The sequence below is a fragment of the Sorex fumeus genome, unplaced genomic scaffold (assembly GCF_029834395.1).
Source record: "Sorex fumeus unplaced genomic scaffold, SorFum_2.1 ptg000002l, whole genome shotgun sequence".
In the NCBI taxonomy this organism is placed as follows: domain Eukaryota; kingdom Metazoa; phylum Chordata; class Mammalia; order Eulipotyphla; family Soricidae; genus Sorex; species Sorex fumeus.
This window is the reverse complement of record NW_026606059.1, coordinates 71,837,950-71,851,274: the sequence shown is the minus strand read 5'-3', so window position 1 is coordinate 71,851,274 and position 13,325 is coordinate 71,837,950. Positions and strand designations below refer to the sequence as shown.

The 13,325-nt window shown below is 34.2% G+C and overlaps 1 protein-coding gene across 1 annotated transcript in view; it reads left to right on the top strand.

Annotated features, from left to right (window-relative positions):
• PKHD1L1 (PKHD1 like 1) overlaps nt 1-13,325 on the top strand; it is a 189,257-nt gene that overhangs the window by 60,219 nt on the left and 115,713 nt on the right. The window contains exons 26-32 of the mRNA XM_056110331.1: nt 1,885-2,007; nt 2,679-2,784; nt 6,324-6,434; nt 8,048-8,212; nt 10,112-10,233; nt 12,094-12,226; nt 12,723-12,918. Of these exons, the coding sequence (XP_055966306.1) occupies nt 1,885-2,007; nt 2,679-2,784; nt 6,324-6,434; nt 8,048-8,212; nt 10,112-10,233; nt 12,094-12,226; nt 12,723-12,918 (956 nt within the window). The remainder of the gene's footprint in view (nt 1-1,884; nt 2,008-2,678; nt 2,785-6,323; nt 6,435-8,047; nt 8,213-10,111; nt 10,234-12,093; nt 12,227-12,722; nt 12,919-13,325) is intronic.

Below are 13,325 nucleotides of genomic sequence, written 5' to 3'. Positions count from 1 at the left end.
AATGAAAACTTGAAAACAAACTTAAAATCTATCAGTTGAAGAACAGTGATCAAAATGACACAACTTAGCACAAATATGCAACCAGTTGTAGAACTGCATGTATACCTAAAAAGATGCACTTGGTGCAAGGTGGAGGAAAGTTCTATTTACGAAACATTTAGGAAAAAAATTTAAGGTGGAAAGAGGGAGCCAAAGCAAATTCACATTAACATAGACTATCATGCACTACACACAGACTGTATAGATGTTCACAATAGCAGCAACCATAAAGATATGGAGTTATTTTTAAGAACACACACAGTCGGGGATCAGAATGAGAAAATTCCACTGGAGACCTCTCTATTGGTTCATGTCTCTCTCTCTCTCTCTCTCTCTCTCTCTCTCTCTCTCTCTCTCTCTCTCTCTGCTGTTTTCTGTGCTCTAACTCCTGCCCCTCTTCTATGGAGGCACCTCTGCTTCTCAATATTTGTGCCCCTTGTCACTCTGGCTCACAGAGCACAAGAGTCCTGCCTAAGTTATTATCAGGAAGTTACCAGATTGGCAGAAGGATTTTGGAAGGATCCAGTAGTACACATCAGATCTTACTTGGTTTTCTTTCTTTTCTTTGACAGAAAATGTAATTCTTTTTTTTTCTTTTAAAAATTATTTTTATTGAAAACGGAATCCATGTCTACACAGAAAAAACACAGAAAAAAGTCCAAAAGAGAAAAAAGCTATCAGTTTCTAGATAATCACTATTATTTTCTATTTTGGTATAGGTTTTTCCTCAATACACATGTATACAATAGATAATGATATACATATGTTTTATATTTATATATACACATACAAACAAATGTACTTATTTTTATATGACTATTCATTTTAAATTTAACTATAATTTAAAATTATTGGTTACTATACCCAATGGTATTACATAAAAATCTAAAAAAATAACCTATTGAACTATTGCATATTCTAGGTACTGCACATTATTTCACATCTACTATGTGTTTTTTCTCTACTAATTGCTGAGGTTACAGTTTCTGCCCCAGAGAGTAATCAGATTAATAGAGTACACAGACAATTTTGCAAGAGTAATAAATTCTGCCATAGAAGAGTGCCAGAATTATGTGTGAATACACGTGATAGAATTTGATTAATTCTGAGAGTATGCAGAATTTTTTTATAAGAAAAGTTAAACATCTGAGTTTAGTCTTGTGTATGAATAAGAGTCTTCAGAAACTGGGTGGATGAAGATATGCAGAGAATATGAGCTAGTTTACAAGGTATAAGAACAAAACTCATTGGAAAAAATTAATAGAATTCTCCCATCACCTATAATAGGAAAATGAGGTAGGAGAGGTGGAATAATGAATAAGATTGAATAATAAGGTAGGAACAGCAAATAAATACTTACACTACAGAGAAAATGTAATTCTAAGTCTGGATAGAAAACCAAGTAATCAGAAAGGAAGCAAGAAGCCAGATGTTGGTTCTCAGTTGGAAAGAGAGGACAGATATTTCATTTATTCAACAATCTTTACACAAAGTAGTCATATTTAGAAAGAGCTTAATTAGACACTTGGAAAAATCAAATTTGGTTGATTAATTTTCCTTTTAGCATGTTTTATTATAAATTTTCAAGATTATTTTAGTCATTTAATTCAAGTGATAATTGATTTAATTATAATAATAAAATAATCCGCATCATTTTTCCTTGGGTAGGTTGTGCTCATTTTGTATGAAAGCACATTTAAAAAATGGAGTATAATGGTTTAAATGTGCTTTTAAACAATCTTTTAGCATTTATTCACTCTAGCCTTGCATTCATTTAAAAAGGGCAGTAATTGTGGTCATATTTTCTTATAGCCTTGTGAGTAAAATAATCTTGTCTAAAAATAGATTAATGATTCTAACATTATTGGAGAGAATGTTAATGTGACAGTCCTAAAGATAAAGGAAGGAGGCTTATTCAGACAACGCTTACTTGGAGACCTACTTCATATACCCAGCCAAGAACCACAGGTATTTTTTCAAACTTTCCTTGTGGTATTTAAAGTACTTATAGCATGGAAGTACCTTATGCATTAAAGATCTTGTGAAACAGGCAAGATGACATCTTTATTTTCATGTTTTAGCATTTGTATTTCCAGTTGACCAACTTAATATTTTATGGATTTTTAAAAAACTGTCTTCTTTATTATGATATAACATACTTTTAAGATCTACCATGGCCTGTTAGAATTAAAAAATATATTTTTTCATTTCATCTTTACTCTAATTCTGTGACGTAATTAATATTACCCCGTTAGTGACAAGGAAATTAAAGTGTAAGCTTAAACTACCTTTATTTTTCTTCAAAACTCTAATTTACCCCAAGGACTAATATGCAGTCCTTTAAAGTTTATTATCTTAAAATCCATTCTTACCCCACTAGAATAGACATTGGGTGGCAGCAGAATTGTCCTGCTTTGTTTGTTATCTCCCTACATTCCAATATTTATATCTGTGTCTGAAACACAGTAGACATGGGTATGCTGAGTAAATGAATGAATGGCCAAATAAGGAAAAGCAAAATAGAATAGAGTCATTTCTAAAAAGCAAACAAGATGTCATTGTTCTAAATTTTATGCACATGCTACTGAATTATACTACTCCTTTATCTCTTTTCCTGACCCGCGTTTCTTTATTTGAAGGTTGAAGTCTATGTCAATGAAATTCCTGCTAAATGTTTAGGTGACTGTGCATTTACATGGGATCCTCTAGTGACTCCATTAATCTCTAGTACCAGCCCTTCTCAAGGTAACCTGCTGCTGTATTATTTTGGCAATAAGGAAGTGGAAGACAATGAGCATACATGTCAGCTCTCATCAATTATTTTAATATACTACTGTCACCAACTAAGTCTCTAAAAGAGACTTTTAGATAGTAATTTTTTTAAGGTAAAGGTAAAGGCCCTCCCGTTGATCGTCGACTTGCTCGAGCGGGCCCAGTAACGTCTCCAGTGGAGACTTTGTTGTTACTGTGTCTGACATATCGAATACTCTCGGTAGCTTGCCGGGCTCTCCGAGAGGGGCGGAGGAATCGAACTCGGGTCGGCCATGTTGGCCGCTTGTAAGGCGAACGCCCTACCCGCTGTGCTATCGCTCCAGCCCGAATAAAGTAAAGGTAAAGGCCCTCCCGTTGATCGTCGATTTGCTCGAGCGGGCCCAGTAACGTCTTCATTGGAGACTTTGTTGTTACTGTGTCTGGCATATCGAATACTCTCGGTAGCTTGCCGGGCTGGAGTGATAGCACAGTGGGTAGGGCATCTGCCTTGCACGCAGCCAACATGGCTGACCCGAGTTCGATTCCTCCGCCCCTCTCGGAGAGTAATTTTTTTAATCATACATTTATCAGATAATATGGATATGTTACTTTATAGGATAATATATTAGTCATTTGTTCCTTCAATTTCTCCAAGTTAGAATGTCTCTAAAATTTCACTAACACTAAAGCTCTTTTTCGGGTAAACTTTACTACTATGATATTAATAGTAGTATTATGATATTATGAGATCTCTTCTAGGAAATTTAGTACTAAAAGGCAAGTGATAATGCAATTAATGCTCAGTAAAGGAGCATAATTAGCTACTAGTTTTGAGAATAAGAAATGGAAAAGTCATTATCAAGAATTCAGTCTAGGAAGGCACTTTATACCCTCTCTTTATAGCATATGATTGCTTCAAAATAGAGTGTTACATGTGTGTCTGAATTCACAAGACTTAAACAACAGGACTAAAGGTTTTCAGACTGGCTTTATTAGATCAGAAACATAAGGTTTGACTAATAATGACATATATTACCTTAATTGCTAGTAAGAAATTTCATCTACTAAATAGCAATAATATTAATTTTGAGATAATTCATGTTACTGGGAATAAAACTCTCAAGACTTAGCTTTTGATAAACTCTAGATTGTTCTTTGGTTTCTTTATTTTTATGCCCTTCCTTGTATTTGAATTTTCTGAAAAAATTCTTTATCACCCAAAATAATTCACAAGCTGAATTGTGTTTTGCAACATTTTGATCAATTAAAAAGTATATGAATGAGAAGTATAAATGTTGCTATAATACTAATATTTGCTTCACTGAAAATTCAACAACTGTTAATATTTTGCCATATTTATTTCTAACCATTGGTTTCAGAAATGTTATTATAGAAACAGCTGAAGTTCTCTGTAACTGCCATACGTGATCCTCTCCCTAATTCACCTTTCAGAGGTGATCACGATGATTAATTTGGGGTGTATTCTCCCATGCCATTTTAATATCGTATGTATATAATACACACATAGGTAAACCTATGTGTGATCTAGATAACCCTAGGGTTATCTGTGTGTGAATTATATACACATAGTTTACAAATGAGATATTAAACTATAAATATGGAATTTCACTTTTGTGTTTATAATTTGTTTTGAGATACAAGATTTTATTACATAAAATTCATTACCTTAAAAATTATTGGCCAATTTATTCCTCTTTTGAGAGTATTTAGAGTTCTTTAATTTTTTGTTTTTGCATACAAGATGGTATTCTTTATTATACAAATCTCCTATTGTGTATATACTAGAACTAATTTAGGGTACATATCCAGACATGGAAGTACTTGATAATATTTGAATATATTTGCACTCAGATAACTAAATTGCTCTTCAAAATGACTATCTCTGATCAGTATGAGAGCACCCAATTTCCCAATCCTTGTTAATATCTGATATTATAAATGTCCAGCTATTGCTGATGAAAGTGGTTATTTAATCATCATCTTTATATATTGACTGTGAATTCACATTAATATATTTTCTTATGCTTTTTGGCTCTTAGTAAAATTCTACATATTGCTGGTTACCACCTATTACCCATGAACTAGATTGTTCTTTTTATATTGACTTGTAAATTTGCAATATGTTATTCCTATAAATCTTTTTCATATAGCTCTTCTACATCACTTGTGTTTTACTTTAGTATCTCATCTGTGGACCTTGAAATCATTGATATACATATCTTGTCCATCAAGTTTTACCTTGTTTTTCTGTATCTCACTTAAGAAATGCATATCTATACTAAAGTCATGAGGATTTTTTACTATATTTTCATCCAGAATGTTAGTGTTTTTTTTCCATTTTTAGCTACTCTTATCAATGTGGATCTGTGGTGTGTATGTCACCATATAAGTGGATAGCACTGTAGCACTGTCCTCCCGTTGTTCATGGATTTGCTCGAGCGGGCACCAGTAACATCTCACAACAAATTGTGAGACTTCTTGTTACTGTTTTTGGAATATAGAATACGTCACAGGGAGCTTGCCATGCTTTGCCGTGCGGGTGAAATACTCTCAGTAGCTCGCTGGGATCTTCGAGAAGGGCAGAGGAATTAAATCCAGGTCGGCCGCGTGTAAGGCAAACATCTTACCCGCTGTGCTATCGCTCCAGCCCATATAAGTGGATAGTTATATCATTTGTCATTTCAGTATGGAAAATTTTAGAGAGAATGGAAAAACTCTTAAGCATAAAAAACTGGAACAACAGATGTAAATTGAGAATACTGAAGGCACTTAAGAATCTACATCAGTATAGATAGAGGAATAATATTTTATCTCAAATGAAAAGTTTCCACAATACTGAGTATGTTATTTATTCTCTTACAAAATTGTTGTAACCGTTCTTTAATAGCCCTATAATAGAAATATCTTTTTAAATTTATTGTCGAAAGTATAATTTTACTTTCCTTATTTTAGTGCTTTAATACTTTAATAATTATTTTATACTTTTAGTCAAGTAATTTTTTTTTCTTTTTGAGTCACACCCAGCGATGCACAAGGTTTACTACTGGCTTTGCACTCAGGAATTACTCCTGGTGGTGCTCATGGGATCATATTGGATGCTGGGAAATGAAACCGGGTCAGCCACGTGCAAGGCAAATGGCCTACCCACTGTGCTATCGCTCCAGCCCCTAGTCAAGTAATTTTTTCTGTTAATCTTTACCATTTCAATTCAACATATGAAGTAATACAAAGAAATTATAAATACTACATGGAACAAGTTACCAATACTAAATGAAGGTGATTTTCCCCTTCCTTTCCTGTAGACCTACTGTTTATAACTTTAAAAAATTATTTAATTTTTAATTATTTAATTATTTAACATTTTGTAATTTTGCATTTTACAACACTTTTAATGATGGCTTTTAAATGATAGATTTTTTTCCTCTGAGAACTATCTTATTTTATAAATACATATTGGTCATGTTAACATTTTAACAATAACCAACAACTGTTATTTAAATTTGTCCTTTTAGGGTCCTATGAAGAAAATACAGTTCTAACTATATTAGGCTCTGGATTTTCTCCTAATTCATCGGTATCAGTCTCAGTTGGAACAATCAGTTGCCCTCTTATTTCTGTGAATGGTATGAGCTTTTCAAGATCATTATTACTGACACTATTAATTGTTGCTATGAGAAAGTGGAATTAAAATAGTTCTCCTGTGAGATCATGAAATTTCCAACTTGCTCTGGATAAACACTTAATTATTGAATAATTTGGTTATGACCAAGGACTAATTCCTTCATTATTACTTGGTGTCTTTATCACTTAACAGTTCATCGAATTTTGTTTTATTTTTCCCTTCCCAAATTGAGTTCAAGGAAGCTTTTTCCCTTTGATACATCTCTGGGACACAGAGTGTACAAGTTCTCTCTCTGACATACCGTAGTCCCCGCTGCCCTTATTGAAAATACCACATTGCTGCCTCAACAAGAGAAAGAGACCACAAAACCTCTATCTGTTCACTTAGAATTTTGAAACAATTCACATTTTTTTTTTGGTTTTTGGTTTTTGGGTCACATCTGGCGATGCTAAGGGGTTACTCCTGGCTCTGCACTCAGGAATTACCCCTGGCGGTGCTTGGCAGACCATGTGGGATGCTGGGAATCAGAATCGAACCCGGGTCAGCCGCGTGCAAGGCAAATGCCCTACCCACTATGCTATCTCCCCAGCCCCACAATTCACATTTTCAATTCTTGAAAATTTTTAGTTTTTTATTTCTTTACTTTTTATTTCTTAGATTTTAAAAATTACATCATGATTTTTTTTATTTCTTTAGAAATTATTTTCATAGTCCTGGGGTTTTTAATTCTTATTTGTTTGGGAACCACACCCAGTGTTGTTCAGAGCTTACTCCTGGCTTTGTGTTCAGGAATCACTCCTGGTGGGGAGGGAAGCTGAGAACCATATGAGGTTCCAGGAATGAACCCAGGTCAGCAGATGCAAAGCAAGTGCCCTGCCCTCTGTCCTATCTCTCTGACTCTGATTGTCTTATATGTAAAAGGTTGGAATTATATAGGCAAATGTACCTCCCATATTCTGTAAGTCTTTTAAAAATTTAGATCTTCTATGCATTCTTGAGATCTAACAGTGAATATCATAGCTGTTTTATAAAGTGCACATATACTGTCTAAACAAAATATATTTTGATTTTTCAATAGAAACTAGTTTCTGTTAAGCTTGGGTATAAACAATACATCAAACCTGTGTTTTTAGAATTACTGACATAAGTGATATTACAGATTAATAATTTGTTTTGTTTTATTTGGGGGCTACACCCTTGATGCTGAGGGTTTGCTCCTGGCTCTGAACTCAGGATTCACTCGTGGTGGTGCTCAGGGAACCATATGGGGTGGCAGGTATTGAACCCAGGTCAGTCGTTTACAATGAAAACACTCTCCTGCTATACTGTCACTCTGGCCCAGATTATTATTATTATTGTTATTATTATTATTATAGTAGCTTTTTAAACCTTTTATTTATTTATTACCACAGTAGCAAATTGTTTATTTTTCTTTTATTCTGGATTAGCATATCTTTCCTTAGGATTCAGAACATTGAGTAGTTTGCAAAGAAGCCTGTTCCATTAGACATGTATCTTGAGATATAAAAATGAATGCCAGTGTTTGCACTTGCATGATTTCCATAAGCTTGTCTTGCAAAAAATTGTTTTATTGTTTTCTTCTTTTGCTATAAGAAAACAAGATCCAGTGCCAGATTCAGACAGGAAGTGCTGGACTTCTCCCAGTGGTGGTATTTATTGCTGATGTTGGATTTGCTCAGAACGTCGAGGGGGAGATATTCCGCTTCATGTATCAGAGTAACATCTCACACGTCTGGCCTGCTTCCGGAAGTCTTGCAGGTAATACATAATCATCCTAAAGAAAGACAACTGCATACATTTCTATCATTCACTGTACTATTTTTAGAACAGGGAGCAAGAAGAAGAACCTTAAACTCCTTCATATGTAACAAAGGAAACCCCTCTTATAAAAAGGCCAATGGGTTAGTGACTAGCTAATCCTTCTGTTTTTTATGAAGCACAAGTTAGGGTGACTGTTTATACTTTCATCGTAGGTTATTGAATTAATATCATCAATTATTATATGTTTCTAGAACAAGCTCATCAATTATGTCAAGATAAGATTTATTAGTTATTATTCAGCTTACCAGCTGCTCCGTTTGTAACCATAGTCTCAGTGGAGCTACTTGACCCAGAAAAAAGTTCTGGAAACAAACCCGCAAAAGGAAAACTAATGTGAAGATAGAAGATGGCATGTTTTCCCTCCCCTGCCTTCATTGATTGTTTCACCATGTTTAGCTTTGGAATTTTTTTTGTCCTGATCTTTTTAGTATGCTTTGTGTTTTTCTGGGATATTTTTCCCCGAGTTTTCCTTTTATTTAGAGATCTTAAAATTTAAAATCTATGAAACGTCTCCATTCATTATCATTGCTGATCCATGGAATTGTCAAGCAATTAGAAACAGGATAATTTATCTTTGCAATACAGAGAGTATTATGGAAATTAGTAACAGCAACCAATAATGTCCTAAAGTCGGTGTTGGTTGCAAATTTGTGTTATTAGTAACTTTGCTCGGTTTCTTTGTGGAATCACTTTGGTGTATGGTGATGATTGTATATGTTCTTGATCAATATGTAGTCCATCTCTTGGATGGTTTGACAATTTCTGAATAATCAGTTATTCTAATGCCAAAGTTTCTTTTCTGGTTGACTTGTTCTTTCTTCATGTTTTTTATTTAAAAAGAACGTATTACTGTGGTGATATTACATTCATTATAACATCACATACATTTTGGCTGTGTGTCATTATAAATCCATGTCAATATGCACTATATAAAGCCAAACCATTTCCTTCACTATATTTTCTTCTTGTCCCAGTTCACCCGCATATACCTACCTTCCCTTCTGATAACTACTGATTGGTCTTACAATGTAAAAATTTATCTTCATTTTTTTGTTTTCTTTGGGACCACACCTGGGGATGCTCAAGACTTAGTCCTGACACTGACCTCAGGGATCACTCCTAATAGGCTTGGGGGACAATATGTGGTGCCACGAATTGAACAGCATGCAAGACAAGTGCTTTACCTGCTGTGCTTTCACTCTGGCATTGCTCTCTATATATCACATATGAACAAAATTAGATGGCATTTATTTCTGTCTGTCTTGTTTTACTAAGCATGGTACCCTCTCCATCCATTTGCATTTTAAAAATTAAGGAAAAATCTCCACCCTTTTATTGATAGCAGAGCATATTGTATATACATCCATACTGTTTATCCATATTTTCTCTGATTTGGGGTAATGCTGTGATGTTGAGGGAGTATATATATATATCTTCAGATTAGAGTTTTCTCATTATTTTTGGATTAGTAATTTTGTTTCTTTCCAATCCCTCCTTCCCATCCCTTTCTTTGTTTTATTGACGTTCTAGTTGTATTGTTGAATATGTGTGTGCATGCACGTACACACACACACACGCACACTCACACACTGTTGTGGAAGGATTCAACTAAAATAGGGTGACTTCCGGTAAGCCCCACGATGAAAAATATGCATGAACACTGTGACCAGAACACTGTGGCCCCTGCGAGCATGTGTGTGAGCCCCACAAATAAAGGACCTGCAGCTCACACTCCACTGGGGCTGTGTTCAAGCTCTCAACCTGACTTGTGATGCCCAGCAAGGCACCAAATTTTGCTTTTATATTTTAGTGATCTGTTGTTGTTTCCTTCCAAAGGTGGCACTCTTCTGACTCTCTCTGGATTTGGCTTTAGTGAAAATTCAAAAGTATTAGTTGGCACTGAAACCTGCCCTGTGATCGAAGGGGACTTGAATAGGATAACCTGCAGAACACCAAAAGTAAGGCATTGGAGCTCAGAGTTTTAATTTTCAATCTAAGTCTGAAATGGAATTAACCAATGGATGTGTCATTAAAGGGTTAAACAAGTGTTATATTATTTATCTAGGCACTGAAGTGTAATCAATATACTCTTGTTTTTAGCATATTTCTTCTAAGATAAAAATAAAAATATTTCCTTATTCTGGATACTTAACATTAGGAAGGAAAACAGACATGTAACCTTAGTTTAAGCAGCATGTTTCATTTGAAATAACAGAAGTAAATACCAAATGAAGATTAGTACAGTTGAAAAAGGGTGGAAGAAAATGTCTTACATAATTGTGATGTGTTTAGAGTTTGAAGATCTAATGGTTGATTAGATAAATCAGAAAAAGAGAAAAAACTGAGCACTAATACATATTAAAAGTGTAGGGAAGCAATCTAAACTGGAAAAGTAATTTAGTTTTTATGTGTTAACTTTTTCTTATTGACAAAATTAAAATAAAACAAAAAGTGAAATTCTCAATGATATGTATATATATGATCTATCATTGTTCTTTAAAAAAAGGAAAGAAAAGAAAACCAATGACAGTATTTACATTTTAACCAAGACTTGTTTGCTTGTTATATGTGAAAGAATAGTGATCTACTATTACCATTAAAAAAGTAGCACACTGAGTGTGGGCATTGTGCAGTTGCAGTACTAGGAAAAGAAAATAAATTTGGGCAAATATTCAGCTGAATGATAGAGTGAGAATAAAGAGATATGGTAAATTTTTTAAGTTGCTTTGTTTAAATTCTGAATTTCAGTTAAACACTAAATGTGTATTTCTTAAAAGCTCATTTAGATGTTGGGAAAGATTTTTTTTTAAATAAAAAATATATATAGTTGAGGGGCTGGAGCAATAGCACAGTGGGTAGAGTGTTTGCCTTGCAAGCGACTGACCCGGGTTCAATTCCCAGCATCCCATATGGTCCCCTGAGCACCACCAAGGGTAATTCCTGAGTGTAGAGTCAGGAGTAACCCTTGTGCATCGCCAGGTGTGACCCCCAAAATAAATATATATATATGTATATATATAGTTGAGGGGCTGGAGAAGTAATATAGTAGGGAGGTAGGGCTCTTGCCTTAAACCTGGCCGACCCAGGTTCAAGCCCCAGTGCTTTTGACCATTCCATATGGTACCCTGTGCACTTCTAGGAATAATTTCAGAGTATAGAGCCAGGAGTAACTTCTAAGCATCACTGTGTATGACTCAAAACCAGAAAATTAACCCTAAAATTCACAGTTGAGGTATGTGGCTATAACAGTATTTCTATTTATAAATACTTTTGGTGTGCATAGTACTGTCCCACCACTTTCACCAAAGTGCCCAAGATCCTCCATCGCTATTCTAGATGCAAATTGTTTATGTGCTGTGCCAGTGAAAGAACCAGATACTTTTCTTAGGGTCCAAATGTTCGTCTATGTCAGTCAAAAATATAATAATGTCATTTGTAAGTGAGGAAAATAAAAATTACACTTGATTCTAGTCATGAGCAAATGATTAAAACTTTTGGTATTATTTGTGTTATCAATTAAAAAAACATTTGTCTGGAGCCTTTCACTATAGGAAAACCATAGGGTACTCAATAGGATAGGTACTTGGTAAAATGGATCAGAAACACGCACAAAACCATGCTTAAAGAACTCAAGATATAGTCTCCATCTGAATTACTAAAATTTATAATATCTGAAAACTGACTCTGGTTCATGACTTTGAAATAAGCATCTCTTCAGGTTTTTTTTCCGAATACTTTAATTTGGTTTTAGATTTTGGATTTCTGAATCTCAATATTCAATATTTTGTAATAGCCTTTTTTCTGTTTTTTTTTTTCAGAGAACTGAGGGTACAGTTGATATTTCAGTTATTACCAATGGATTTCAAGCCACAGCAAAGGATGCTTACAGTTATAATTGTTTACAGACTCCAGTTATAACTGATTTTAGCCCAAAAATGCGACCGATACTAGGTAAGAAGTTTTCCAAAATTACAGGTATTTTTGCATATATATGTAATGCATATGCACTGGTTTATATAAACATATATATTTACTTTCAGAAAGGCCTTTTAAGCATAGCTTCTCCTAATAACAGTTTATTCCAATTATTATTTTACATTGAGGACTTGAAATGAAAAAAAGATAGAGTTAGGTTTTGTTTGGTTTTGATTGGTTTGTTTGTTTGTTTATTTTTTGGTTTCAGGTATTAGTCCCCAAAACTCACACATGTAAAAATACTGTTTTTTCTTTAAAAAATTTTAAACTATTTTGCCCCTGTGAAGCAATTAGATATGATGTTTATTTCCACATGGCAATGAGTTGTTCTTTCATTGATTTTTATTTTGCCTGTGAATGTGTTAGGATTTTGAATACCATGAAAATAAGAGATGAGATTTAAATCATGTGCAAATTTTATATAGCATAATATATTTAATTTCTTTCTAAAGTTTGTCTTTTTAAATAACAGGAGATGTTAATCTTACAATAAAGGGTTATAATTTTGGAAATGAACTGACACAAAACATAGAGGTGTATGTTGGAGAAAAGCCCTGCAAGATTCTTCACTGGAACTTTACAGATGTTAGATGCCTTTTGCCCAAGTTGTCTCCTGGAAAACATGATATCTTTGTGGAAGTCAAAGAATGGGGTTTTGCATCAGCAAGGTATGGTAATGAATCTAATTATTTTGGAGTTGTTGATCTCATGGGGAGAATAAAGGGTTGGAAGAAGAAAATAGTCAATAATCTTATAGTATGTTAACATTTTTCTTTGCTTTTCTAAATATCCTTTCTAAGATTTGAGAAATATTTTGTGCATTGTGTGCACTTTAGAAATCAATACCATTAGGGTATATGATTTTCTCTGTGTGTGTGTGTGTGTGTGTGTGTGTGTGTGTGTGTATGGTGTTCAACCCATTCAACCATTCAGCCTAACTGAATTTATTATAATTAGGAGCTTATTTAGCTTGCAAAAGGGATCTCTAGGCCAGAGAGATCAGAGAAAGGGACAGAGAGATAAGGGGTAAAACAGTGTAAGGTACTTGCATTGCATGTTGCTGACCCGTATTCAA